Genomic DNA, 25,300 nt, shown 5'->3' with positions numbered 1-25,300 from the left:
AGGCAGCTGCTCACTGGGAGCCCGGGAAGCGTTCAGACTTTGAGACTATAGTCCAAAGTGCTCATAAACGAAAAAGTCAGTAAGGGGCTGTCGCTGCTTTATCAAACCCAAATATCACTTAACGTCATGTTTTTATCGGGATGATGAAACTGTCTGTAAACTTTCTCGTATCTGCGGTGATCACGATTAACAGCTTTCTAATACTGATCTGATCATATGTAATGTATCGATCCTTTACTGGCGACTAAAATGTTTACATGTTTATATCACTGGATAGTTCATCCCTCATATTTTAATCCCCGACAGCAGCTTGCAAAGTATCCTACTACTTAAACGTGAGCATTTATTGTGAGACAGCAAGCAAACTAACCAAGCGACATTATAATTATTATCATATATAATTATTTTCATTTTCATTAGGCTATTATTATTATAATAAATTCCACTTTCTGTTTCCCAGATGTGTTGTCTTATGCTGAGGAGAACCTGCGTGCTGGCGCCACCCGGCTGGACTGTGTGAGAGCCAGTGAGCAGTGCCTGAAGGAGCAGGCGTGCAGCACCAAGTACCGCACGATGAGGCAGTGCGTGGCCGGCGGCAAGGAGAGCAACTTCAGCATGGTGGCCGGCCTGGAGGCCAAAGACGAGTGCCGGAGCGCCATGGACGCGCTCAAACAGAGCCCGCTGTACAACTGCCGATGTAAAAGGGGGATGAAGAAAGAGAAGAACTGCCTGCGCATTTACTGGGGGATCTATCAGACATTACAAGGTGGGTTTAGTGCTTATGGTGGAACTTTTTCTTGTCAAGAACCATTTATTTACATTTTTTTTATTCAGAATTGTAGCCTCTCATTTGAATATGGACTTTGAAATAGTGTTATTATAGCATGAAGGTTTACAGATTCTCTGAAGACCCCCATAAAGACCCTCAAGGGTTTGTTCAGGGCTGCTACATTTAGAGAACACTCTGCAGCTAATGTGAAATGGACATTTAGGATTTCTGATCTGTTCAGTATTAGGTTGAGATGATTAGTTGCCCCAGCTCCTCCCACTGCTGTATGGAGAGGAGGGGAGGGGTGGGGGGGCACCATGAGTCCTCATCCTCCCTCCTTCCCCTTCCAGCTCTATGACCCTCCCTGCTACCCTAAACACAAAAACTCTAAAAACTGGCACACAGTATCTCAGTATATATATAACAGTCCAATGCGATCATGCACAATCCCTCAACTTTCATTCAAATCTGCCCCCCCCCCCCCCCCGACTCAGTCCTCAGCCGTGGTCCTGCATAGCCGAGATACTTTTTTTTGACCTCCTAAATCACTTTCCTTGAAAGTAATGGAGCATGAAAACCCCTCAGCGATAGCAGTACCATCTTAAAGTGTTGATCGTAGCAGGGGGGCCTTTTAGTCCCTAAACTGCAATCAGCCCATCGCCAGCGAGTCGACTTCCAGTTGCGCAACCACAGCTGACCAACCTGCCTAATCAGGCGTGTGGCTGTGTGCCAGCGTGGATATCGACTGACCCAAATAAGCCATGTCACATGCAGGCCATTGTGAGGGGTGAAGGATGATAAACAAAACAAGAGGGGGTTAAAAAACAAACCTATCTATCTATCTGTCTATCTATCTATCTAACATCTGATTGTCTTCCTCACAGGTAATGATTTCTTGGAGGATTCCCCATATGAGCCCGTGAACAGCCGTCTATCTGACATTTTCCGCCTGGCTCCCATCATAGGTAAGGATTTAAAAACAAAAGGCTCTGTGGAGACTTTCACTCCATCACTAAGTATTTATTTTTTCATTGTTTCATTGGTCACCCGTCTCTGTTGAGATAAAACTTCAAGTCGTGCATGCTCTCACTGAAGGTTATCTGTGTGTCAAGTATTTATCCTCCCCTCATCATCCTCTCCGCTATCTGTCTTTCTCTCCCCTCGTTCTAAGCCCCGGCGATATTGCATGCTGGCTGGAAGTGACCTTGCATGGGGAGCTATAGTTCTGCGTCTCATCAAGCAGTAGATAAATGCTTCGGCTGTAAAAAAAAAAAAAAAAAAAAAAAAAAAAAAAAGGAGGGCTCTGTCGGGTTTGCTGGTGTGATTCACTGTGGTTTGTGGAAAGGATCCTGTTGTGGCTGTTTGAATCCACTTGTTGAAAAGACTTGAGAGTGAGTAGCTCTGTGAGTAACGTGGGAGAGCATGACATGCATTTTTCAGCTCCCATCTCTGTGTGTGTGAGTGTGTGTGTGAGAGAGAGAGCGATGCTGACTAAAGCCTCTAGATGGCGATCTTATTCCCTTCATCGCAGCAGCTCCAGTGTTCTGTGGTCCCACAGTTGAGAGACTGTTGTGGGTATTAGAGAACCTTACGTATGAATGTAGCGCAATCATGCAGCTGCTTAGATGTTCATTATTACACTGCAGGTGACGAGTGCTGTGTCAAATCGAACAGACACGCTGCCTCCACATTTTTCAAAGAACAAGGCTGATTTTTTGACCCTTTTGATAAAGAGAGGAGCCTTTTTTCTTTCTGTTTAATTTTTCGCCCTAAACCAGTGCTTCTTCTCCTACAGAAGGGTGACATCATAATGTGGGTGGCGTGATGCAGATAAACAACATCTTGGACTGGGTACCGACTTCATGACCAATTTGCTGCTAAAGAAACACCGTCTGAGAATCCAACGTTTTGAAAAAGCATACGCTCTCCTCTCGCTACTAGCCTCCACATCACACCACATCACACTATGTATACATCACTGGTTTTGTAATCTACCAGTCCCAGAAAGGATGAGACACCCACAGGGCCATCAGTGCTGAAGCATGTGCAGCGCAGGATCATAGTTCACAACACAGGCAGGTGACAGGTCTCCACAGTCTGAGCTGTGCATTCAAGGAGTAGGAACAGACAGATTTACGGTGTCACTCTCAGCGAAGGCAGGCACTCCTTATTTTGCTGTCCGAATGCCTCTTTTATGTCGATTGATGGCTTTGAATACGTCTCTTTTATTATACAAATCAGACATCATATCATCCTTAGTTTCTCTTGTAAGAAGAGTTATGCAAAGTAGGGCTGCGACTACTGATTTTCATCTTAAAATGTCAGAAAATAGTGAACAAATGCTTCCCCAGAGTCCAAAATCAAGTCTTTGAAGTGTTTGTTTTTGTCAGAGCAACAGTCCAAAACCTAAAGATATTCAATTTACAATGATATAACAGAAAAAAACACAGGAATCTGATATCTGAGAAGTTGGAACCAGCGAATATTAGATGTTTACTTTCTAAATTGCTCAAATCAATTATTAAAGTTTCTATCAATAAATACGGCTCCTAATGTCTTGCTTATCATGATTCATCACAAGCTGTGGCCTTAGTGTGAAATTGAGTTGTGAGTAGTTCGCCCAAAGAGGTGATTATTCTTTCTCAGATTGTTTTATTTGAAGGATATTTATAAGCACAAGAGGGAAAAGTATCAAGTATTTTACAAGAAAAAAAGAAAATCCACCAGACTAATTGACTAGTTTTTTCAGGGCTGGTCCAAATACCTCTTTATGATGACTGACAGCTTTGTGATATAACATCAGACTGGCCTGGCTCTGACATTAAAGTATAGTTATGGAGAGAATGTCCTGCATCTGTTGATGAGGAGTGAGATGTTAGAGTGAAACTGTCTGTATAAGTGAAAGTGGGGATAAGACAGAGCAGAGGGACAAAGCAGGATGGGACAGATGTAGTAGGAGATGAGCGAGTATCTTGTCAGGCTTCAAGTTATGCGATTGGTCCGAACCACCGCCTGGCAACGTAAGACGGTGTTCATCCAATCACCTGTCAAGTATTTTTTGAAAGTTCCTGCGCTTTTCCAAACAGTTTCCAAGGACGAATTCCCAAATGGTTCTGCGTAACAAACCACCTAGTGCGTCAAGAAGAATCATGGAGCAGGAGCATTGGATGCAGGGGTGAGAGGAGAAGGCTGCGGGGGTTGAGGGTTGACTAGTGAATAACAGGGTAAGGCTAAGCGGACGGGGACGAGCATGAGATCACCAAGCCTCCCCCCTGCTCTTTTCTGCGGAAATTAAAGGGCGAGGTGACAGGAGAAGGATGGAGGCAGAAATGATTAGAGCTTAGAGCTTGTTTTTGATCACTTCACTTTTCAGTCCTACAGTGCAGCGTACTGGACTGAAAGAGCTAAGAATTTATACAAAAGAGCCACAAAAACATACACAGGTTCTAAAGGGACCGATATGAAAAGGACTCTGGGGATTCTTGTTTTAAAATTATGTAAATTTAAGTCTGGTTTCGCACAGAACTTTATATTAGAGGTAGGAGTGATATTAGAGCAGTTTCCTATATCACCTCATTTCTTATCTCTTACATACCTACAATGTGAAGCTATATGGCTAAACATTTTTATGATAAACTGTATTATAGCGCTAATTAGTAAATTCATTTATTTTTCCCGGAGGCTCTCAGGTCCTTAGGCACTGTGTGAAGTGCTTGTGATCCGAGTCAAGCGTCTGTATTCAGACCCTCTATTTCAGGAGGCTCTCTGAAACGTGTCCCACGTTTGTCTCGGTAAGGCAATAAGACTCAGTGATCCCAGGCTATAGGAACAATAGGCAGCCATGATGATCCCGTAATTCCATAATCGACCTCGTGTCACTGACTGAAGCCACTAATCTCTTGTGACACCAATGCATACGACGGGCAGATGCACTCACACTGCACGCACACACACACACACACACACACACACACACACACACACACATTCAATGACATGCCGTTGTCTGTCAGTCTGGTTTCATTACAGAGAGACGTTGTCTTAGCCGCATATACGCTGAATGTGCAGCTGAAGTGGTTGCATTATCTTTGATTATGATTGAATGATATGATATTTATTAATGATTTACAGAATATCATTAATTGATACTTAATGGGGATTGATAATTAAATAAAGGGCTGTTTCATCAAGGTAAATCCAAGGTTTTCTTAGAGATCATGTGTGTAATAGAAAACTGTATACTGACTGTATTTGTCACCACACCATTTCCCTTTTCCTCCTTCTATTGTCATCTTCATCACTTATCATTGGTCACAGTAGATCTCAGGAAGTGGCTATTACATATTTAAGTCATGTAAGTGCATGTAAGTATTTTTTATAAATGATAAAACACATATTAAGTACAAGGAAAAAGTATAAAACACTGATGTAATATCAAGCTTCAGTGATCAAATCTAACTGCGTGTTTATTAAAAAAAACTGAAATACACATGCACATAACACACAGCATTGCCACTGGGTTAATTTAGCTAATTATTTTCAGATCTTTACCTGGGGCAGAGTGGCTTTACCTCTGGGGTTGAGTCCAGTGAGTCACAGAACAACTCATTTCTCTGCACCAAAAAAATGAACAACTACAGCAGCAGTCCACACCAGTTATTCACTGCTTATTCACAGACATGAAAATATGTGCATGTGCTTCATTTAGACAGAGTGAACACTCAAAGCGAGTACCTACACTTCTGAAGCTGTAATCCTGATCATAAAGAAAAGTTTAGTGATATACATTCATGTTGTCGTTGTCGGAGGCTTCTTTTGTTGCAGCACGTTTAAGGATTTTAGATCGCCATAAATTCTTCATAGCAATAAGGATCGATAGTCCATAGCTGCTTGAAAGTGGATAGAAGTGTTGCAAGCGCTGCCATCTTCATAATTCAACAGCTGATACATACTATAGGAGGCCACTCTCCCTGCCAGGTGCACATACAGTACGCTCCAACAACTAATGGAAACTTTAGATTCTTATACTGAGGCTGCTTTCAGAATCTCCATCATATAATCACTCAAATGTAAACTCCATGCAGGAAATATTTAAAATACTTTAAAACACTGGACACTGTGTGTGTGTGTGTGTGAGGATGTAATGAAGCATGGTGGGTTTTTTTCTGTATGATTTCTGCTCCGTGTTTTAATTCAAGCTGTCGATCGCTCTCTTCCGTTTTCTTTCCCAACAAAACATCCCTGTGTTCAGTCCCTTAATCCTTTTCTCTCTATCTCTCTTTAGCAGCTCCACCTTGTTTTGATGTCTCTGTTTTAGTTCAGTTAAGGGCTCAGTGAGTTTCTTCTTCTGCTTGCCTTGTGGAACCACTGAGACCGCTGCTGCTTTATTAGTGGAAAAGTGTGTTGGTTTTGCTTTACATTGAGCACGTACAGAATGCATGACATAGATAGATAGAGAAGTGTGCTTGTGTAAGATATGAGAAAACACAAGTCTACACAGATGTTTCCTCCTACAGGTGTCACATTATCTGATTACGCATCTGTACATTTTGATACGCAACCTTTATTTGAACTTCGTTAGATTCCAGCTTTGTAAGACGCCGGCTTTGTAAAATCGGTAAACAAAAAAGAGGCAAGACGTCATGCTGAGCAGGAAAAAAAACCCACAATTCTCTATCGCGCCGCATGAGTTCATATAAGCTTAGAGGAAAAAGAGCGAGGAGTTTAGATGAAATGGCTGCCTTTCTCCTCACCAGTTGCTCGCTCCGTGTTTATGAGTCAGTGATCCATGCAGGAGGGAGCAACACGTAAACAGAGAGCATTATTCTGAGATTCAAGTGGACTCAGAATTACTGCCATACCATTTGGCCCAGGCCGCTGGCGAATCAAAAACCCCTCCAGGAAATGGATGAATGCACAGCTTGGACAGTTTCATATTACTGTATTCATATACGCTTGCTGTTTCAAAACATTTTCTCCACCCGTTGTTTCTCTTCCCACCTCTACATCGACTACTTCTGCATGACGGCATCTAAAAAGACATCGCCCGCGTAGTCCTCCCCATCTTCTCCACCTCTCCTTTTTTATTTCCTCTAGAACACCAAAAGCACAACTAAGGTATTCTTGTCTTTACTACCGTCTCTTCATTTGGGGAATGGATGATTTGAAATAGTTTCAAAACATCTTGGCCCGTCGCCACAAAGATTACGTTACATGATCGCCCTGTTTGCAGATAAGAGAGCATTTTTTATTGCGCCAGCCAATCGTCATTTAGCGCCAGAGTACCGATGAGAAGTGAGAGAAATGTAACACTGGACGATAAGTGACACGGACCGTAATCGACAGTCTGGGCGGCAGCCAAAAGTGACTTAACGTAAATACAGCAGCTGTGGTTAAATGATGGGGTGGAAACGGATGAGAGCATCAAAGATTCCAGGAGGTGCGACCTATGAATAAAGATGAGTTTATACGACTATCATTTCACTCTGGCCTGCAGACTGACCTTGTACAGTTGTTTGGCGATTTCGAAGTGATAATATAGCATTTAGGTTGGGAGCACTTATCTTAAGCTACTGTTTGTACTTCAAAACTTTACAGTAAACAGGGCGCAGTTTGAGATTTACAGCAAAATTTGAACTTTTCAACTTTTCAGAACATCCCCCTTGTCCTTACATGTCAAGGATATCAGTAACTGCTACTTAAATTGAACTAAATCTAGACAGATTTTTAGTTTGGAGCTATTCATCTCCAATCTGTGCATGTGTCAAATCTTGTTCAGGCAGTCCCTCAGTAATCAGAAACTGTGTTCTTTGGCTTGCAATGAATCCCCCCCCCCCCCCCTTCGTTGTGTATTGATGTCTGTTTGGCTTAAACTTCTCTCCTTAAGCTCCGTCCTCCTCCTTGTTGGCTGGAACAGCGGCTCTCTGTATATCACCCACTCACCACTCATAAGCCCCAATACACCGAAGCTCAATATTGTGTCTTTTCCATGTGTCAAGACTTCAAACGCGTCTTGTCCTCCTCCTTCCTACTACTGAAGTCAACCTTGAAGCGTAGTTGCAGCGATGTGTGCATATACTGTAATGTGTGCGTGTGTTCTGAGTGTGAAAACATCTGTAAGTGCGTGGCCCAGCTGTCAAGACGAGGCAACGCTTCAAATCCCCATGTGCTGACACGCAGGGCTGAGAGGCTGTCAGCACCACTCAACCGCTGGCTGCAGAGGAAGTCACTCTCATTATGAGCTGCCAATGTTTAGAGATAAGAGTGTCTACCGCTATCTCTTTCCCTGCTTGTGTTAGTGTGTACCGCTGCATCTCTGTGTGTGTGTGTGTATGTGTGTGTGTGAGATAAAGTCAGGGAGGAAATGCAGAGGAGTTACAGAGGTAGAAACATAATTTATTGTGCTGTATCTTTTGGAGAGAGAGCGAGAGAGAGTATCCTGCCTGTTCTCGTAACTTTATTTTTTCTGCCTTTATTTATTCAGAGTTGGTTGACTGAGCACACTCGCTCTTTTTTTTTTTTTCTGCTGTTTCCTGCTTCACGCTTATTCAGTCAAATGTATTTGTAGCAGGGAGTTGCTCTGGATACAAACAGTCCTGCACTGTTTGCCACCAAACAGATTTTCTTCATAGAGTGGGTGTTTCCTCTTTTTTTTTTGGTCTTTAGCCTAGCGATGCACCAATCTGATCAGGGTTGGTGCCGTTCCTGAACCTAGTAAACAGATCAGGTGTTGGCCAGACATGATCAGTCCTTCCATACCTTTAAAGGGGACATATTATGCTTTTTTCTGTTATTTACATACTGTTATGATGTGAGGATACCTATGTTTAACATGTTGAAAGTTCCAAAACTTGAGTATGTAGAAATACTTCCTGCAAGTCAAAAATCAGGGCTTCAGCCTACTCTCAACTTTTCAGTAGGAACATTTTTCTACCTTGTTGAGGATGTTGATGTTGGCTTGTAGCTATTCGTTCTGTAGCCTGTGTTGCTAAGGTTGTTGCTAAGGTTTTTCCCTGGGTTGTCCATGTTGTCCACTCTCATATTTCGGATCAGATTCTGGCTCAGAACATGTACAGATATGTTTGACATTTCAATTAAAGACCGAAAAAAAAGTAGTGAAATCCTACTTCTATAATTTGTTTCATGGTTTGGTGACATAGCTGCTGGAAGTCAGTTGTGACGCAGCTTCCTGAAACTGACCAATCAGAACAGAGTGGGCTCATCAGGAGAGGGGCCTTAAAGAGACAGGAGCTAAAACAGCCTGTTTCAGACAGAGGCTGAACTGAGGAGCTGCATAAAGGGCCAATATAAGATAAATAAGGAGGTTTTTATAACTGTAAATCATGCAAAGATATTCCAGTAGAGCCCCTGATTAAAAATAAAGACCTAGAAATGTGCATGATACGTCCCCTTTAAGATTTTTAAAACCTACTAAGACACCATTTGTAGTAACATACACTAGTGTTTTAGTCTTGGCAGTCAAAAAAGGCCACATACTGAGTAAAGACAGAAACAACACACTGACGACAGAAAGACTATTAGAGACACGTCTCCAGGCAACCCTCAAATCCTGCATGAACATGAAATCCTAATCTCAAGAACTTCAGAGTCTGAGTTATTACTCATTGCACACTGCACTATGTTCCTGCTTTCTGTTTCCCTTGTTCTCCTCCCTTCCCATGTTGTTGACGGTCCCAATTCCACTCATAAGATCAAACATGGTCGAAATAATCCTTATGAGAACTAGGGGCAGCGGCTTGATCAGAAACAAATAGGAAATTAATAGAATCATTGAACAGAGAAAAAGTGGGATTGGTGCATCACTGCTTTAGCCTCAAGCCAGCCTGAGGAAAAAGGGCTTAAAATATGAGAATCTGTTTTTTCCAGAAACAGGCAGTGCAGCTGATGAAGTCATGATTTACTGGTTTGGTTTTGGTGTCATTGTCATCACACTTCTGACCTCGTCGTCGTACTCATAAACCCTCCTCATCACTTCCCAGAAAACCGCTCGTTCACCTTTACAAACTAAATGACTCAGCTCCCTTAGGCTAATATAACATAATTCAAGCTGCATCATTAAACGAGATGCCTTTCTTACTCTGCATGTCAATCACGGACCGAGCGCAGCCCTCAGTGTAGTCTGACTCAAAGCAACTTGAATTATGAATTTCAATTGGGAGGCTCTTCCAGACAACTTTCCTCTTCCAGCTTTTTGAGTTTGTGGATAGTCAAACCGCTTTACAGCTTCAAACTTCACCGCAGCCGCATTTTGTTTCTTGTCTGATGTTCAATACCCAGGAGCTTTCAGCAGGACATATACTTGGTGACCTTTGTGTTAAATCATCACTTGATGTGCTTCCTTTCAGCCAAAGTGCAGCCTAGTTTCTACAACATAAGACACCTGAACATAGTTTGAGTATGGTCCTACTGTTGTGACTGTAGCATACCTTATCCGTGAACATATACAGGATTGAAGAAAATGAAAAAAATACAAAAAACATAGAACTTTGGACATGTGACAACAAATTGTAGTGATGCTAGCAGTCTAAGGACGACAATGTCTGTCAGTTGGTCCATCTCTCAGTCTAACACTTCAGTCCAGAGTGGAATATCTCATCAACTATTTGTTAGATTGCCACAATTTTTGTTACAGACATTAACAGAGGATTGTAATGGCTTTGGAGTTCCACTTTGGGGACTTTTATTCCAGTGTATCTCTTCAGGCTTTTTAGTGTTTGAGGTACGTTTTCATGACAAATCGCAGAATTCCAGTCAGCTACTTGAGCGCATGATCACATAGCATGCACACATGCTAAACGTTACAGGGTACGCGTTAGCATGATAAAATGCTAGATGCTAGAATGTCAGCCACAGCTTAAACGCAGCTGAGTCTTAGTAGAGAGGAAGGTGACCCAGTACGGCTGATGTGATTTAGGTCTGGCGCCACCCTCAGGATAAACATTACACTACTTCTATTTGACAGTCGCTTTGGGAGCTATTTTGGGTTCCAGCCACTCGATTTAATTCAACTTGTGGTTTGGAGCTAAGGGTTTCAGTGTTCAATGTCTCTCTTTATATTTTTTATGTTTCATTCGTCCCACAGTTTTGTTTTCTGGTGTGCAATGCTAGTTTGGCTCAAGACGTCTGGCTTTGTTTTTTTACTCTTTAAGCTCTCTGCAGTACACTGACATGACATCTTTCTGGTACATGTCCTCATATTGTATTCACCCATCAATCATCCCAGCATGTCGTCTGTTTGCAATGCAGTAGAAAAAGCTGCCCCTATAGATCCCATCGTCCCGTCCCCTACACAGGAGTTCGTTGTGTTAAAGACTCCAAAATCCACTGCCGACATTACCGTCCCTGTGCCTTGTCTCGTATGAAGCCTAATCAATACAGTGCTGTGTTAGATTGGAAACTTGAGGCTGTGTCTACAAGAATCTATTGATTTCTCTTTTTTTCCCCTGTTCCCTCCCTATTTTCCGCCCAAGCTCTTCTGTTCAGGCTGGGATCAAAGGCTTTATCCTTCAGCAAGGTTTGAGGTGTACAGTAACAGACTTGTGTTCTGAGAGGACACAGTCTGTTGGGAATTTGTGTTTTCACTGACCTTGTCTCATCTCTGTACAGATGATTTTTGGCGTACAGTGCACAGTAATGTGAACTATGCAGATATGCTAGGAAATGTGTGAGCACATTTTAATTAAATATAGATGGATTTAAGTTGTTGGTTTGGGATGAAAGGCGAGGTTTAAGGAAAATTCCTCTACATTGTGGAAGAAAGATTATTCACATTCAGTGGTAGCTGTCAGCTCGCATTGTAAACTGTACTGTGTTATGCAGCAGAGACTGAACCTAGTTCAGATTTAATCCAAATCCTCAAGGCAAGGTTAAAAGAACACCTTTATATTCCATGTCTCACCAACTGTGGAACTCTTTATTTTTATTTCCTCAATCCATCCAGGCTTTTTTAAAATTATCCTTCCCCATGCAGCTACATGTCAGCTTGCCACTTAATTCAACACACTGTTTCAGAAATGACTGATCCAGCTGTTGGCCATTGGCAGAATTATTCTAACAGCAGCCGTATCATCAGGTTGCCAGTCCAATCGCTGGCTGGCGCACCATGGGCCAAGAAAAATCATTTAGTTAAAGGTGACCAGATTTGAGTCCCTCTGAGAGGGCTTTGATTGGATGTGAAGTGGAGGGGTGATTCATCATAGTTAATAAATGCAGTTGACAGCTTAAATCAGCGGGAGGGAGCATGTGCCAGGTCTGCCTCCCACTGCTGCTTTATACTGCATGCAAATATGGACAATTAACTTTTCACATACACAGTTGCAGACACCTACACAGATAGAGTTATACACAAATACCTGCGCCTGTGCGGTTGGACAAGACTTACAAGCAAAGGACAAATTGCACACATATACTGTACATAGTCATAACCTAAGGTTTAAGAAATACATTCTAAATTATGAGAGAAAGATTCGATTTAGATGTGCAGCATCCCCAAAACCTTCTTTTATGCAATGTGAAAACATATATAGGCTGATATTTGATGCATGTTAACACTGTAATCATGGTAGATGTTGCATGTTGGAAGTGGAGGAGTAGTAACTGTTGTCTCCTCAGTATGTCAGGGACTATATTTTAACATGTAGTTAGGACCTGCTTCATATTGAAAGAGAATACTTTAAATGCTGTTTCAACAATAATTGTATGTAACCTAAAAAACTCCTGCTTCAGCCTATCTGCACACTTAGGGGTGTGCCCGAATACAAATACACTATTCGGCAAAGCACAAATAGTGGGTTTTATACAAATATTTGTTTCTACAAATACTCCAAAAACGATTTGTTTTTCGGAAGAAAAAAACATGTCAAATACCAGTTACCAAGGGACTCTCCATCACCTTCCCCTTCTCCTTTCCACAAAGTTAGGTTGTAAAAAATAGGCAATAAATGAAAAGTGCAAAGCAAGAATCACCGTTGAAGTTCTTCTACATGTTACACGGTGTGCTGTCTCTGTGTTATGGGTGTATAAATACTCTAAAGGTCTGCCTGCAATGAGTCGATGAGTAAAGTACAAATACAAATACCAGGCTCTCTGCACATCCCTACTTTATATACTTAAATCTTTCAAATGCATCTAAATGTGGCCAATAATTACATTTGAATCAAGTATAAAGTAAAGATTGCTTTAGTACGGCGTGGTTAATTACAACGTTATAATCACATTGTGTTTTGCTCGGCTGGCTGAGGCATGACTGATCACTGACAGGTGTGCCAAAGCCGCGGCCTTGTGTTAAGCTGCTGCTCTAAGCCCTCAGCTGCACACAGTCAACTCACAGGATTAATCTGCCATGGCTCCGGCCGTCAGGGTTTTCACTTGGTGCTGCTGTGTCTTAATAGAATTTCATATTCTACCAAAGCAAACCGGACTTGACTTAACTATACTGTTTCATTCTTTCATAGAAGTGGATTTGTAAAGTTATACCCCCTTCCTCAGTTGGAAATTGTTGAAATATCTTATTCTCAGTTGAGTGAGTCTTGTTGAAACATAGACAGTGATAAATCTACTTTCACTGTCCAGTATCAGCATAGAGTTCTGCAATAATCAGGATTTCTTGGTTTCTTCTTTGTTTATCTTCTTGAAGGATGTTTGACATTAAATTCTACTGTATAAGCTGAGGCTGTTGTTTTAGCATGTGGTGAAATTATGTATTTGGTTCAGAATCTTTGGAATAATGCAATGTCATGGTTGTTAAGAGGTTTATTTCCCCTGTTTTTGTCGCTACATCTGGTTGTCATATTGCAAAGCTTTTATTTTGTGCTACACATGTCACAGAGAAAACCAAATAACATAAAGTGAAACTCCACTGTTGCATATTAAAAAAAAGCAAATTTAAGGCAGACTTAATATTTGCTGTAATGGAAATGCACTGAATCGAGCTGTTAATTCTGTGAATTGTTTCACCCTTGATTTGCAGAGTCATAAAAGTTAAGGCCTTGTTTTTATCACTCTTGCTCATACAAAAAAATATATATAAGAATAAATGTGTCATCATTATGTTATTTTATGTTTTGCTACTTGCTCCATTGGAGTTTATTCAATTTGCTAGCGCACCTAGCTTCCACCCAGTAGTTGTTACATGTGTTATTATTGCATTGTAGCTTCTATTGTTGTTGTTGGTTGTTAATTTATGAAAAGGTTGTGATCAGTGGTCTAGCTAATCTCCTCCCTCATACTTTCTTGCTTCCTACTTTAGAATTACAGCAGTATCAATTTTCTTTTTCCCTTCTTAGCACACTTTGAAGGTCCCCGCTGGTCGATCGGAATTTACTCTCCGTCCCCTGTGATCGTATTTGTCAACAGCCAGAGTGTGTCTGATTAAAGCAGCGTCTCTAACTAAAAAAAAAACCAAAAAAAACGCCTCCCTTTGGAGAATAATAGCTTCACCCTTTTCCTTCTCCTTTCTCCCTTTGTGCCTCTCCTTTTGATCACAGAGCAGCATCATCCCTGAAAAGCAAACACAACCTTTAACAGTCACACACACACACACAACCAAACGCACCCACACACACATGCACATGTTCAAGAATGCATGCACCCGTTGGCACCCAAAAACACACACACACATACATACACGAACAGCATCCAGCCGAGCCCTTGTTCTGTGCCAGTCTTTGCTCTCAGAGATGTTAAATGAGGGCATTGATACATAAATTTGCATTTGTTTCATCCACAACCGTCCTCCTAACTAAAAAATCTATAACTGCGTGCCCCCAATTTGCCAGGCAGCTTCAGATGCTTCTATTCTGGGCTTGTTTCATGTGAGGCTAGCGTGACTGTTTGATCGATCCGGTTGTGTGTACGCTCTCTTCACATGTAAGTGGGCTAAACTGCGATCTTTCACCACACCGACTGTGCAGTTTTTCGATGGGTAATCTCGGTAAACACCATCTAAATTCCTTTTTTTTCCTGCTGCAGTCGGGCTCTTTATGTGTACTTACACCACATGTGGCTTAGTTTGTAAAAAAATAAAAATACAGAAAAGACAAGTCGTCACTGATGCGAAAAGATGGTTGAGCCTTTGTAGCCCCGCTGAGCAGGTGTAGAGAATGATTTGGTCCGGTTGTGATTTTGTTGATTGACATCAACGATAAATGAAAGAACTTCCTCTCACTGTGTCTGCTGCAGAGAAGAACTATACTCCCTCACTGATGTTACGGGCAACAATTCATCTTTCCTTACTCTCTTCTGTGGCATACTGAACCAGTCTTACTCTTTCTCCTGCTCCTTTCATCAAAAGATTTGTTAGAAACCCCTTCTCCTTTGCACCCCTTCTGCCTTTACCTTTGCCTACCTGGAAAACACCCAGATTGTGACTTTTGCCCGTCAGCTGAATGATCTGAATGCTCTCTTTCCGGTCCTTGTTTGGCCTTTTCCCCCCCTCCTCTGACCTGTGAGTCTTGACCTCCCTGTGACCTTTGTGAACCCTGATGACCCCCCTGATTTGCTTTTGGTTGGTGGTCCTGAATCAAGCGCATCTCTTGCAGAGGGTGGGGAACCTTGGAGCAGCTCCGCCACTTCCGCTCCAGGAAGGGGGGGCGACCAGGGCAGGGTATCCCAGGGCAGAGAGCCCGCTCTGGGCAGAGGGAACCCCTCCTCAACGGAACTTCAGGATCCCAGTAGAAACAGGAGAGCTCATCCCAATTGGGCCATACTGGGTAACGAGTGTTTTCTGTGTGTGTTTGAATCATGCATGATTGCTCTCGTGAGATGAAGTCAGACACAGAATTCATACTCAAATCGCCTGCAGCTGATTTTCGATGTGTGTTCTTGTACAGTAGGTCACAATGCACGAATAAGTTTCACAAGTTGCCAATTTTTTATTGCCATGTTATGATATTTCTAGTCCCCGTAGCTTCAGATAGGCATCGCAGACAGACAGTATGTGTGGTCGTTTTCATAATTAACGTTTCCTGGATTTCTTTTTAGTTTACAGCGCTTGTAGAAATAGCTGGATTTGAGCGTTAGTGCACACTGCGGTTTGCTCTTGGCTCATTTTGTTTATGCTGGGCTTTCCAAGCATGAAGAACTGCTGGTTATCAAATATTATCTGTCTGTTTGTACCGATAGAAACACATTTTTGGGTTGTTTCCAGCTTTTGGTGCAGATTATATGACGCCAAACACCTCTGATCTGACATTTGGAAAAAAAAAAAAGGTTGGTAGTTGCTTGAGAGTTAAACACGTCTGCTCCAAAGACGCTTGCGGTTGAGATATGAGTCTCGTAACGTCAGATTTCGTCGGATCTCTTGCGCCGTTCTCAATGATTTTAGCCTCCTCGGTATTAGATTAAGCCAGTTATAGATTTTCGGTTCCCTCGGGACCATCTGAGAGAGGTGTCAGTACGTTGGCCCGTCCGTCCTTCTGTCTGCTTAGTCAGCTGTGTCAGAGAGGGTTGACATGTCCTTCAGAAGACTTCCTACAGCAGATGTGCTCTCTGTTGAAAAAAAAACCCAGGAGAAGAGACGGACGGATGGAGAAGGGGGGAGGCGGCGAGGGAGAGAGAAGTAGGGGGGTTGGAAGACGCAGAGGATATGTCATATTTTGATATTCCCACTGCCACTGCCATTTTGGCTTATGAATTTCCATTTTAGAGGGCAGCCAGTGTCTGTGACTGCTACATTAGTTTTATAGCCAAAAACAGCTTATTGCAGGCAGTGATGGCGCGAGGGGAAAATATTTCATTTTGCATCACACAGCCTGCTGAAAAGTTAACTTGCTATGTCTTTGTGAATGAATTTGGTCATTATTTTGCAATTCACTGCATTATTTCAATTTTGGTGTACATATGCACCCTGTACTGCAAAAGGATGAGCATCTCTCACTGACAAATGCATGTATACACACACACACATATGAATGAGTGCATGTCTGTACGCACGCACAACTGACCGAAGAAGCGAACACACAAATGCAAACTAAACAAGCACATTTTTTGCTGCGAGTCTGGCTGAAGGGGGGATTACATCAATAAGGTTGTGAGGTTGAATCATGCTGAATTGTGCATTCTAACTCAAACCTGAGGGGCAACACACACTGTCTCTTTGCCTTTATCCCTCTCGATTTCACCAGGTACATTTCCATACTGCTGTTTTCAGTTTGCGCATATGCAAATATGTTTTAACGGTTGTCCGAGGTGGGAATGTCAGTCTTAAATTCTTCCTCTACTGTAGATAGAGCACATCTTATTGCCACTTCCTGTTACATGCATGATGTGGAAAGAGCAAAAAAAATACAGAATATAGCAGCGACATCAGGTATCCTGGTGCTCAAGGACTGCTACATAACCACAACATCACTGCACGACCACACGACCAACACGATTTGATGATTTTTTCAGATTTTTTTGCTATTTTTGAATGCAACCTATCAAACAAAGAAAAAAAGCTCTATACTTTAATACAAGGTCATGTGCACAAACATAAACAAAGATATACAAAACTATGCAACTATTGCAAAAACACAACTATTATGTGCAGGCAAACAAACTTCCATCACCTTTATACAGTATATGCATGGCTGTGTTGTGATTGGTGCTATATTATACAAGTACAGGAGTGCATGGCAGTGCTAAGTCATTCAAATAAATGGGTAGTACTATGGCAAAAAACACAAGCTCCCTACAAAAACCATGGATGTAGTAGTGCTGACATGAAGATATGCCTAAAAAGGAAGCTGCGGTATCAGATGTGTGCAGATAATCTCATGGTCTCTGGTGCTCGAGAGGTAAAGGGCAGCTGGTGTTTAGCGTGACGTTAATGTATGGTCCTTCACTGTGTCGTACAGCTCTGCGATGAGAACAGAATCCCACTCTTCAGACACTTTTATTTTGACAAAGTGTTTCTGAGAGACGTTTATGCAAAGGTTGATATGTCGCTCTGCCACTATCCGCCTGTCACACCTAAATGTTCCTGCTACAGTCTGTATTGAGTGGATGCCTGTGTGTGTGTGTGTGTGTGTGTGTGTGTGTGTGGAGGAGAGAGCGTGTGAGTATTTGTGTGTGTGTGTGTGTATCCTCGAGGATGCCGACGTTCAGATTAATTAAAAACTTCAATCCCTCTGTTCTCTGACAGGAATATGGATGCCGCCGAGGGCTTAACTGTAAATACTGTTTCTCCGAAATTGTCATTTAAAGAGATTCATCGTCCCAGGTAGTAATTGATGTTTAAGGCACAGCGGTGAGGATTTTAAAAAAAAGAGGAAATAAATGGACTTTATGAATTGTCTTTTACTTTTATGAATCATCACTTGTTTCAAGTTCAACAGAGACGAAATGGGCAGCTGTCCAAGATCAAATTTCATCTCACTCGTTTTGTTGTGATCATAGTTTTCTAACATTCTCTGTTTACTTGGATGAAAACAACAAAAAAAACTGGTCTGGCTTTCCTGACAAACAGTGCAAACTCACATAAATAACCTTTTAATGTAAAGCTAATATGTTTTTATGACTTCAATCAAAAACCTAGATTTAAAAACCTAGAACAAAAATTAAAAAAAAAAAAAAGCATCAGAGTGTTCAAACTTCATTAAAATAGTGTAAAAATAAACATTGCCACAGGAAAACCAGCTGAGCATGCCACCCATGGGAGGCCGACAGCTCTCCATATCCAACATCAAAGATTATGATAAAAGCAACACATCCTCATAATTAAAAGGACCAAATAGGTCGATTGTACCGTGCTCTCTGGAACGACCCATAGGAGCATTTTCTAATATTCTGCCTCAGTCGGCAGCTTTCCAAAGCTGTTACAAATCACTAAAAAATAATGATGGTGTGACAGCGCTGTGGTGAAGGTCTGGTTGGGTTTAGGCACAAAAACCACTTGGTTGGGGTTAGTGAGAGATCACAGTTTGGGTTGAACTGATCACTTGAAATGTGATGTGGCTTAAAGTTACTACTTAGGCAACCTTTGTCGTCATGGCAACAGTGAACACCATGACAAATGTAGTTACATTTTTTTTTTTAAAACTATCTATCTTACCATCCACCCAACCCACCAACTCCAAATACGGAAATTTGTCAACTAATATAGACGTCATCTGAACTGCGTCATAATTACGACGGCCACTAGATGGCGTCTGTCACTGTAACGTAACTATAAGTCGTTTTTTGGCTACTGAGGTTACGACCTATACTGTTAAAAGGATAAAAGAGGATGTTACGTACAAGTCAGACTGTCCTTAATAGCATGAAGAAGCTAATGTTATTGGACCGGTGTAACAAAAAAGAGTGTATAATAACAATGTTATACCATAGAGACCTCCATGAGGAAATTCTTTTCCTGCCCTTTGCATTCCTAAAATCTGTCATGTAGAGAACAGCTCCATATCAGATTGAAAGCAGAGCTGTTGGAGACCAGCTTCACTCTGGGATTTTTTGTTGTTTTTTTAAGACGAGTGGAAATGCTTTCTTAAGCCAAGAAAAGTTGAATGTTTCAGTTAAGGGATAAGAAATGGGTTCTTTTATGAGAAAGCATATCATGAGAAGTGGATGGGTTTTTTAGGCAGCTGACGATTTGAGACAACAGCAGGAATGAAAGTGAAACAAGGTAGAAAAGTTGGTTGTATTTTCATGGTAAGAAGAATAATGTGTCTAATTCATTAAGTCACAGTAGGGAGTAACTGAGTACTACCCTTACTGTGAGCATCAGTTTGATGAACTTCACTTGAGTATAATATTTCCATTTTTACAGACTTCTGCTACATTTCAGAAGCGAACTTTGTACTTTTTATTCACTTGCATTTACCTAACAGCTACTGGTTACACAGTCATTTAGTAAGTTTAGTAAGATCATAAAACATTGCAGTTGAAGAAGTTATAGAAGTTAATTTGTCAAGTAAACATGGTGTATTTTCCAAATGTTTTCAGAGGCTGAGCTTGATGACAGTGAATTAGACATTAAATTAAGTAAAACTGTATAAAACTGATCCCAAAATAACTAAAGAACTTTAACTGAAGTAACACTATAAATGCTGAACTTTAACCTGTAATGGAGTATTTTTTGATTGTTGTCCATAACAGTGCAGAACAGCGTAAGCCGACCTCTCACTACGCTTGCCAGGGAAGGTATCGAACCGGCGATATTCCTCATGATTCTCTCTCTCCACCACCCAGAACACGCTGTCATCGTCTCGTAGCCTCGTCAGCTCGGGAGATTTGGCCAACGGCCCACTGTCTTTTGGATGAGCCGTTATCATTAAATGAGGAAGACTAAAATCTCCTCCCGAACCAAATGAGTCATGCCTGTCTGAAAGAGAGCTTATTTTAAATCAGCATTCTTAGTCAGAGAAGCTTATAAGGGGCCACGCCCAGAGCGTTTATCCTCTCGTTCCATTCTTAGGGACTTTGCACAATTCTCACAGACTTAATATAAAATACTGATGATTAATTAGAAACAGAGCTGTGAGGTAAATATATTGTATAACTCCGTGGCGATGTTAAATGTTTGAAATTTGCATATTTAGAGAAAACCTATGGCACCTCATAACACAAATATAATGAATCTGCATAAAATAAGCAGGAAATATAGGAAAGGGAGGAAGCGAGAGATGGAAAAAGTGATGAGAAAAGCTGGAACAATGATGCATACAGAGAGATGTTTAAAATATCTCGGTGTGTTGAACAGCTGTTGTAACGTAAAGGTCATCGAGCATCACTCAAACTTTGACAGTCACACTGAAATGTTCAATTTCCCCGACGTGAAGCATCCAGCACCAGGCGCCGGTCGTGAGTCATAAAGCACAAGACCATTTGACTGTATTGATGCAGTTAGTACATAATTCATAAGGGTGACATGTTTCCACTGAGCAGGTACCACAAGTGTACGTCAAGCTGTCTGACTGCGCTCATATGTCGGGTTAGGTGATTAAACCGGAGGAAATATTCAGGTATAATATTTCTATACAGGCAAACATACAATTTTAGAAGCCAAATTACAATAATTTCTAGACACCTTCCTGTGGATTTACACCTCTGTATCACTTCCTCTGTAGGAATTACAGGGAACTATGGGACCTTTAAAAGAAATCATTAGGTACATCCCATTATATCTGACATTACTTTTCACGTTAGAGCCTGACTGATACTGGATGTTTAACAGAATTGAGGCTACAAAAATAAAGATACATCTGCAGAATTTCACTTTTTAACATTTATGAAGTATCCTTTAAATGTGGTTATTAAAGAATTGTGACCAAGATTTGTACTGATTGGGATATTTTTACATTTTTACATTTGAAACATAGATTTCTCTGTGATGGGTGAACTATGTACAGTAATGGCAATACTCTACTCTACTCTACTCTACTACATTTGGGACCTCTGTACTCCATTGTCTTATCAGCATTAGGGGTGTGCCCGAATACAAATACAGCTACAAATAATTTTGCTGCCTAAACAAATACAGATACAAATACAAATACTGGGATCTCTACACATCCCTAATCAGCATATACACTGGTGAATGACATATCTACAGAACCAGTCAAAACTTTCGACACACCTTTCCATTGTCTTGAATGAGAAAATGTGTCCAAACTGGTGTGGTATGAATAGCTAATATCAGTTTATATATCTCCTTCATATGTGTGTGTATATATAGAGAGAGACAGATAGATAGATTTAGATATATATTGTTTTTAATTACAGTTTGCTTGAAATCATTAATATGGAAAACAGGATTTTGTAAAATGATAATACCATATAATTTCCACTGAGAGTTGACAAGCGATAGTGAATTATGACCCAGTCCTATTTATATGTATCCCAGTGCTTGCACATTACGAGTTAAGCCAATAGATCCATTTAATTCCATTACTGCAAAAACTCAGTTGACGCAAAACTAGAATGAAAACAATAATGAGGGATTCATCAGGCAGGATCCAGAGCTACAGGAAGATAAATAAGACTAATGAACTGTTTGAAGAATACATATTTAAAGAGGTTAGGAAAACCAACAAAACTTCATTAGGCAATTTTTACAAAACAAGGCAGGGTCAATAACATGACATTATATTTTTCTATTTACTCAAGACTTCTTTCTCCTTTGCTTGCTCACCTCCTCTTCCTCCTCCCCTCCCTGCGTTATTTGTTCAAGTAGAGCGGCACAGGTCACTGAGCGTGGTGTCAGCCCTGAAGGAAGCCACGGTAGTCCACTAACCAGGCAGGAGCGAGACTCTCCCCCACAGGTGACTGGCACTGAGCCACGAAACACCCTGCGAAATAACACCAACTGTTCACCCGTCCGCATTCACACTCAGTTTCAAAGTCTACTTTGTACACATGCATGTTAAAACGAATGATAATGACATAGAGAGCGTTCAGGGAGAGCTTGAAATAACACATAAAAAGAGTATTATGAGAATTGGAGCTGGCATGACCGTGCCACCTTAAGGGGATGTGATGTGTGTGTGTGTGTCGGCCTTGCTATAATTCATAGATTGAGACAGACATGGTGTGAGTGGTTTTTAAGGTCAAAAAGAAGACAGTAAACAGTGAAGCCGGCTGACCCAGGGTCAAATCACTTGAGGCTTTCAGACAGAACGACTTGCTGAGTGAAATTAGTTTTTTCAGACGTCTGAATCATGTTGTTCCGAAATAAAAAAGGCGAGTGATTATCCCGCTAATTTGTTATGATCGAGACGGAGATAAAGAAAGAGACAAACAGAGGCTGAGAGGGGACGAAGGCGACGGTTAAAGACGGACACCTGCTGTTCGCGCCACGTCTCTCTCTTTTGCGTCTGTGTCCGTCACGCGGCTGCTCTGCTGTGGTCGCTCGCAACTTGTACTTCATCCATTATTCACAGCTTCTCATCGACTGAGAACGGGAGACTTATCGCCGTCCAGCCAGAGGGAGGGAGAGGTGAAAGGGACGTAATGTGCAATCGTACCAGCGAGAGGGCTGGACGCCCAGGCGCACTAATGTGCATCATGGTTGTGTGTGTGTGTGTGTGTGCTGGTCTCTATGTGTGTAAGCACGAAGTCGGCCTTTTTTCGTGCGTGCTGCAGAGAGTCAGGTGTCCTGGTGTGTGAGTCACAATACTCTGCTGTCGTGCCTGTGGAGCATATCTGTTTAAATCACTGATGTTGACACACACACACACACACACACACATACATACAAATCCTCCCGCCAGAGTGCTGCTTTTGCTCCAGTCTGCGGACTGAAAAATGAGCAGGAGCACTTCCTTCCCACTGCTCCCAGTATGCTGTGATAGTGGAACTGCCTGTGGTAGCTCAGACCCACGGCGGGCAGTTTGACGTGGCACCGCGGAGCTGTTTTGACTCGGCACATTACGCTTCTGAGGACAAGCTGGAGCGCTTGGCGAGGAAGCGAGGGCTTGTGCCGAGTGTTTGTAAGACACCGAATACACCGTCGCAGTAATGACAAAACAGTTGCCAAAGAAGAACACGACTTATTACATAAAACATTACTTCCAATCAGAAGAAGTCAGCAGAGATAAATGCCGTTTCACTAAAGTGGGTAGCCTTTAATTCATAATGAGCAATAAAATATGAAATGGATTTTGTCTTCTGTCATACCTAAATTACATTAAAAAAAAAGCCTTTTTCTCTTCAGGGAGACCATTAAAACCTTCCCAATCCTAAGTGTAATGGTAGTATACCTGCACATTACTGTGCACACAGAGCTCTTTTACTGCTTCGCTGAAGGTTTTACACTGTAATTGGTTTTAATGAGACAATATGTTCCCAATTTAGGTTTCTTTATACATAAAAAAGAGTGTCATTAATATTATCAACCTTTTGAAAAAGAAGTCAATGAATCATACAAAACAAAGGTTTCACCCATAGTTCAGAGAGGTCAACACATGAGATCTTTCTAGTGTATGATATAATACTGTTATGCTAATTATCAGAGCGTATTGTTTTAGGAGGTCAGTGTCTTTGGAGCTAATAATGCACAATGTGTCCATTAACATCACAGCCAAAAAAAACAAGCTGATTCAGTATTAGTAGAGGTTTTTTTGTGTACTTTATACTTAATTTTGTGAATTATCCAGCACATTCACATACTCAAATCTGCTTAGAATTAGTATATGCAGTTAGGACAAAGTTCATGTCAAGTCACAAATCTTAATAGATAAATTGCAAATAAATATGCCGGTCTTCATAAATGACCCTACTGTATGTTTGTGACTTAAGTCAGATTCAAGTCTAGGTCAAAACCTCTAGTACTGGCTTTGAAAAGCAGTTAGAATATGGCTTCATGTCAGTGGAAACACCAGGAGAGTTTGTATATCAGCAACAAACACATATTGAGTGTGTTTGAGTGTGTCGGCTTTGCTTCAGGCTTCCTGAAAACAACAGAAGGTTCCAGGTCTTAAGAGCTCTTATGAGTTTCTAAAACATCAAAAATATAACCATAAAATTACTAATCAAGTGTCACTTACTTATCGAGTCCTGCTTACAAGAGTCAGCAGGACTTACAGGCAGCAGGACTCTTGTGCCAGATCGCTGTAGGGCAGGTTTAGCTTTGTGACCAGAAAAAATCCAGGAAGTAATGATGTACATATTGTGCAGTTGGACCCACAGTGTAGTCGTTCAGCTGCAGAACACTTGAATGCTAGAGAGAGAGTAATTTTCTGGTTTTGGTTTGGAACTCAAGATCTGGCGTCTGTGTGTTGACATATAAATGTCATAGCAGCTTTCTTTGGCTTTAACATGTGTCTGTGGTCCTGTTACGCAAATCAATCCCAGGTATTTGTGGTGTCAGACATGAGCCTGTCGAGACTTTTTCAAACCAGAAGTCGTTTCGCTTCAGTCAAAGTCACAGTCGCCAAGTTTGTAATTTGTGGGATTTGTGCGACAATTTGTGCGGTTTGCACAAAGCGAGATTTCAACAGAACCGCATTACATCAACGGATGTCGGAGCGGACGATGCCTTCATGGTCAGAGACTGGTGTGGGAAAAAACTTTCATTCAGAGGATTGGTCTTTCTGTTTCATTTCGCGTCTCATTTTTAACAAGAAAAATGTTTATTTTCTTAATGAGATTCTGAATTAATTATTATTACGTATGTTTTTCTGTAATTTTTGAATTTCATGATGAAGTCACAATGCAGTCCTGTAGTTCACATCATTAATTTGAGTTTCCCTGTTTCTACCTGCATGCCGGTGACAGACAGGATGTTTAGTGAGGAATGATAAAAGCTATTGGCTGGTCACATTTACTTATTTAGATGACTTGTGAATACTGATTCGTGTGTGTAGGTGTTTGTGTGTGTGTGTTTACGTGCCAGAGACTTAGTGCCAGTTGTATTAATGAGTATATGTACAAGCTGTGTGTGTGTGTGTGTGTGTGTGTGTACACTTGAATTTGCGTCTCTGCCAGTGACTGGTTTTGGAATCGCCCTACAGTGCATTTCACAGGAAATACAAGTTATAGAGTCTTAGAGAGTTAGAGTCAGAGTTGGATTTGCTGTGTAGCTTTGTGTGTGTGTGG

General features: G+C 41.4%; 1 protein-coding gene across 3 annotated transcripts in view; it reads left to right on the top strand.

Moving 5' to 3' along the window:
- gfra1a (gdnf family receptor alpha 1a) overlaps positions 1–25,300 on the top strand; it is a 102,798-nt gene that overhangs the window by 736 nt on the left and 76,762 nt on the right. Inside the window, exons 2-4 of one of the 3 annotated variants that reach the window (XM_067610638.1) lie at positions 461–766; positions 1,654–1,734; positions 15,328–15,498. In XM_067610638.1, the coding sequence (XP_067466739.1) occupies positions 461–766; positions 1,654–1,734; positions 15,328–15,498 (558 nt within the window). Of the gene's footprint in view, positions 1–460; positions 767–1,455; positions 1,550–1,653; positions 1,735–15,327; positions 15,499–25,300 lie in introns of those variants that run through there. The other 2 variants (XM_067610640.1, XM_067610639.1) reach the window with 2 other exon arrangements.

The sequence above is a fragment of the Thunnus thynnus genome, chromosome 14 (assembly GCF_963924715.1).
Source record: "Thunnus thynnus chromosome 14, fThuThy2.1, whole genome shotgun sequence".
Classification (NCBI taxonomy): Eukaryota; Metazoa; Chordata; class Actinopteri; order Scombriformes; family Scombridae; genus Thunnus; species Thunnus thynnus.
This window is presented reverse-complemented; position numbering and strand designations above follow the sequence as displayed.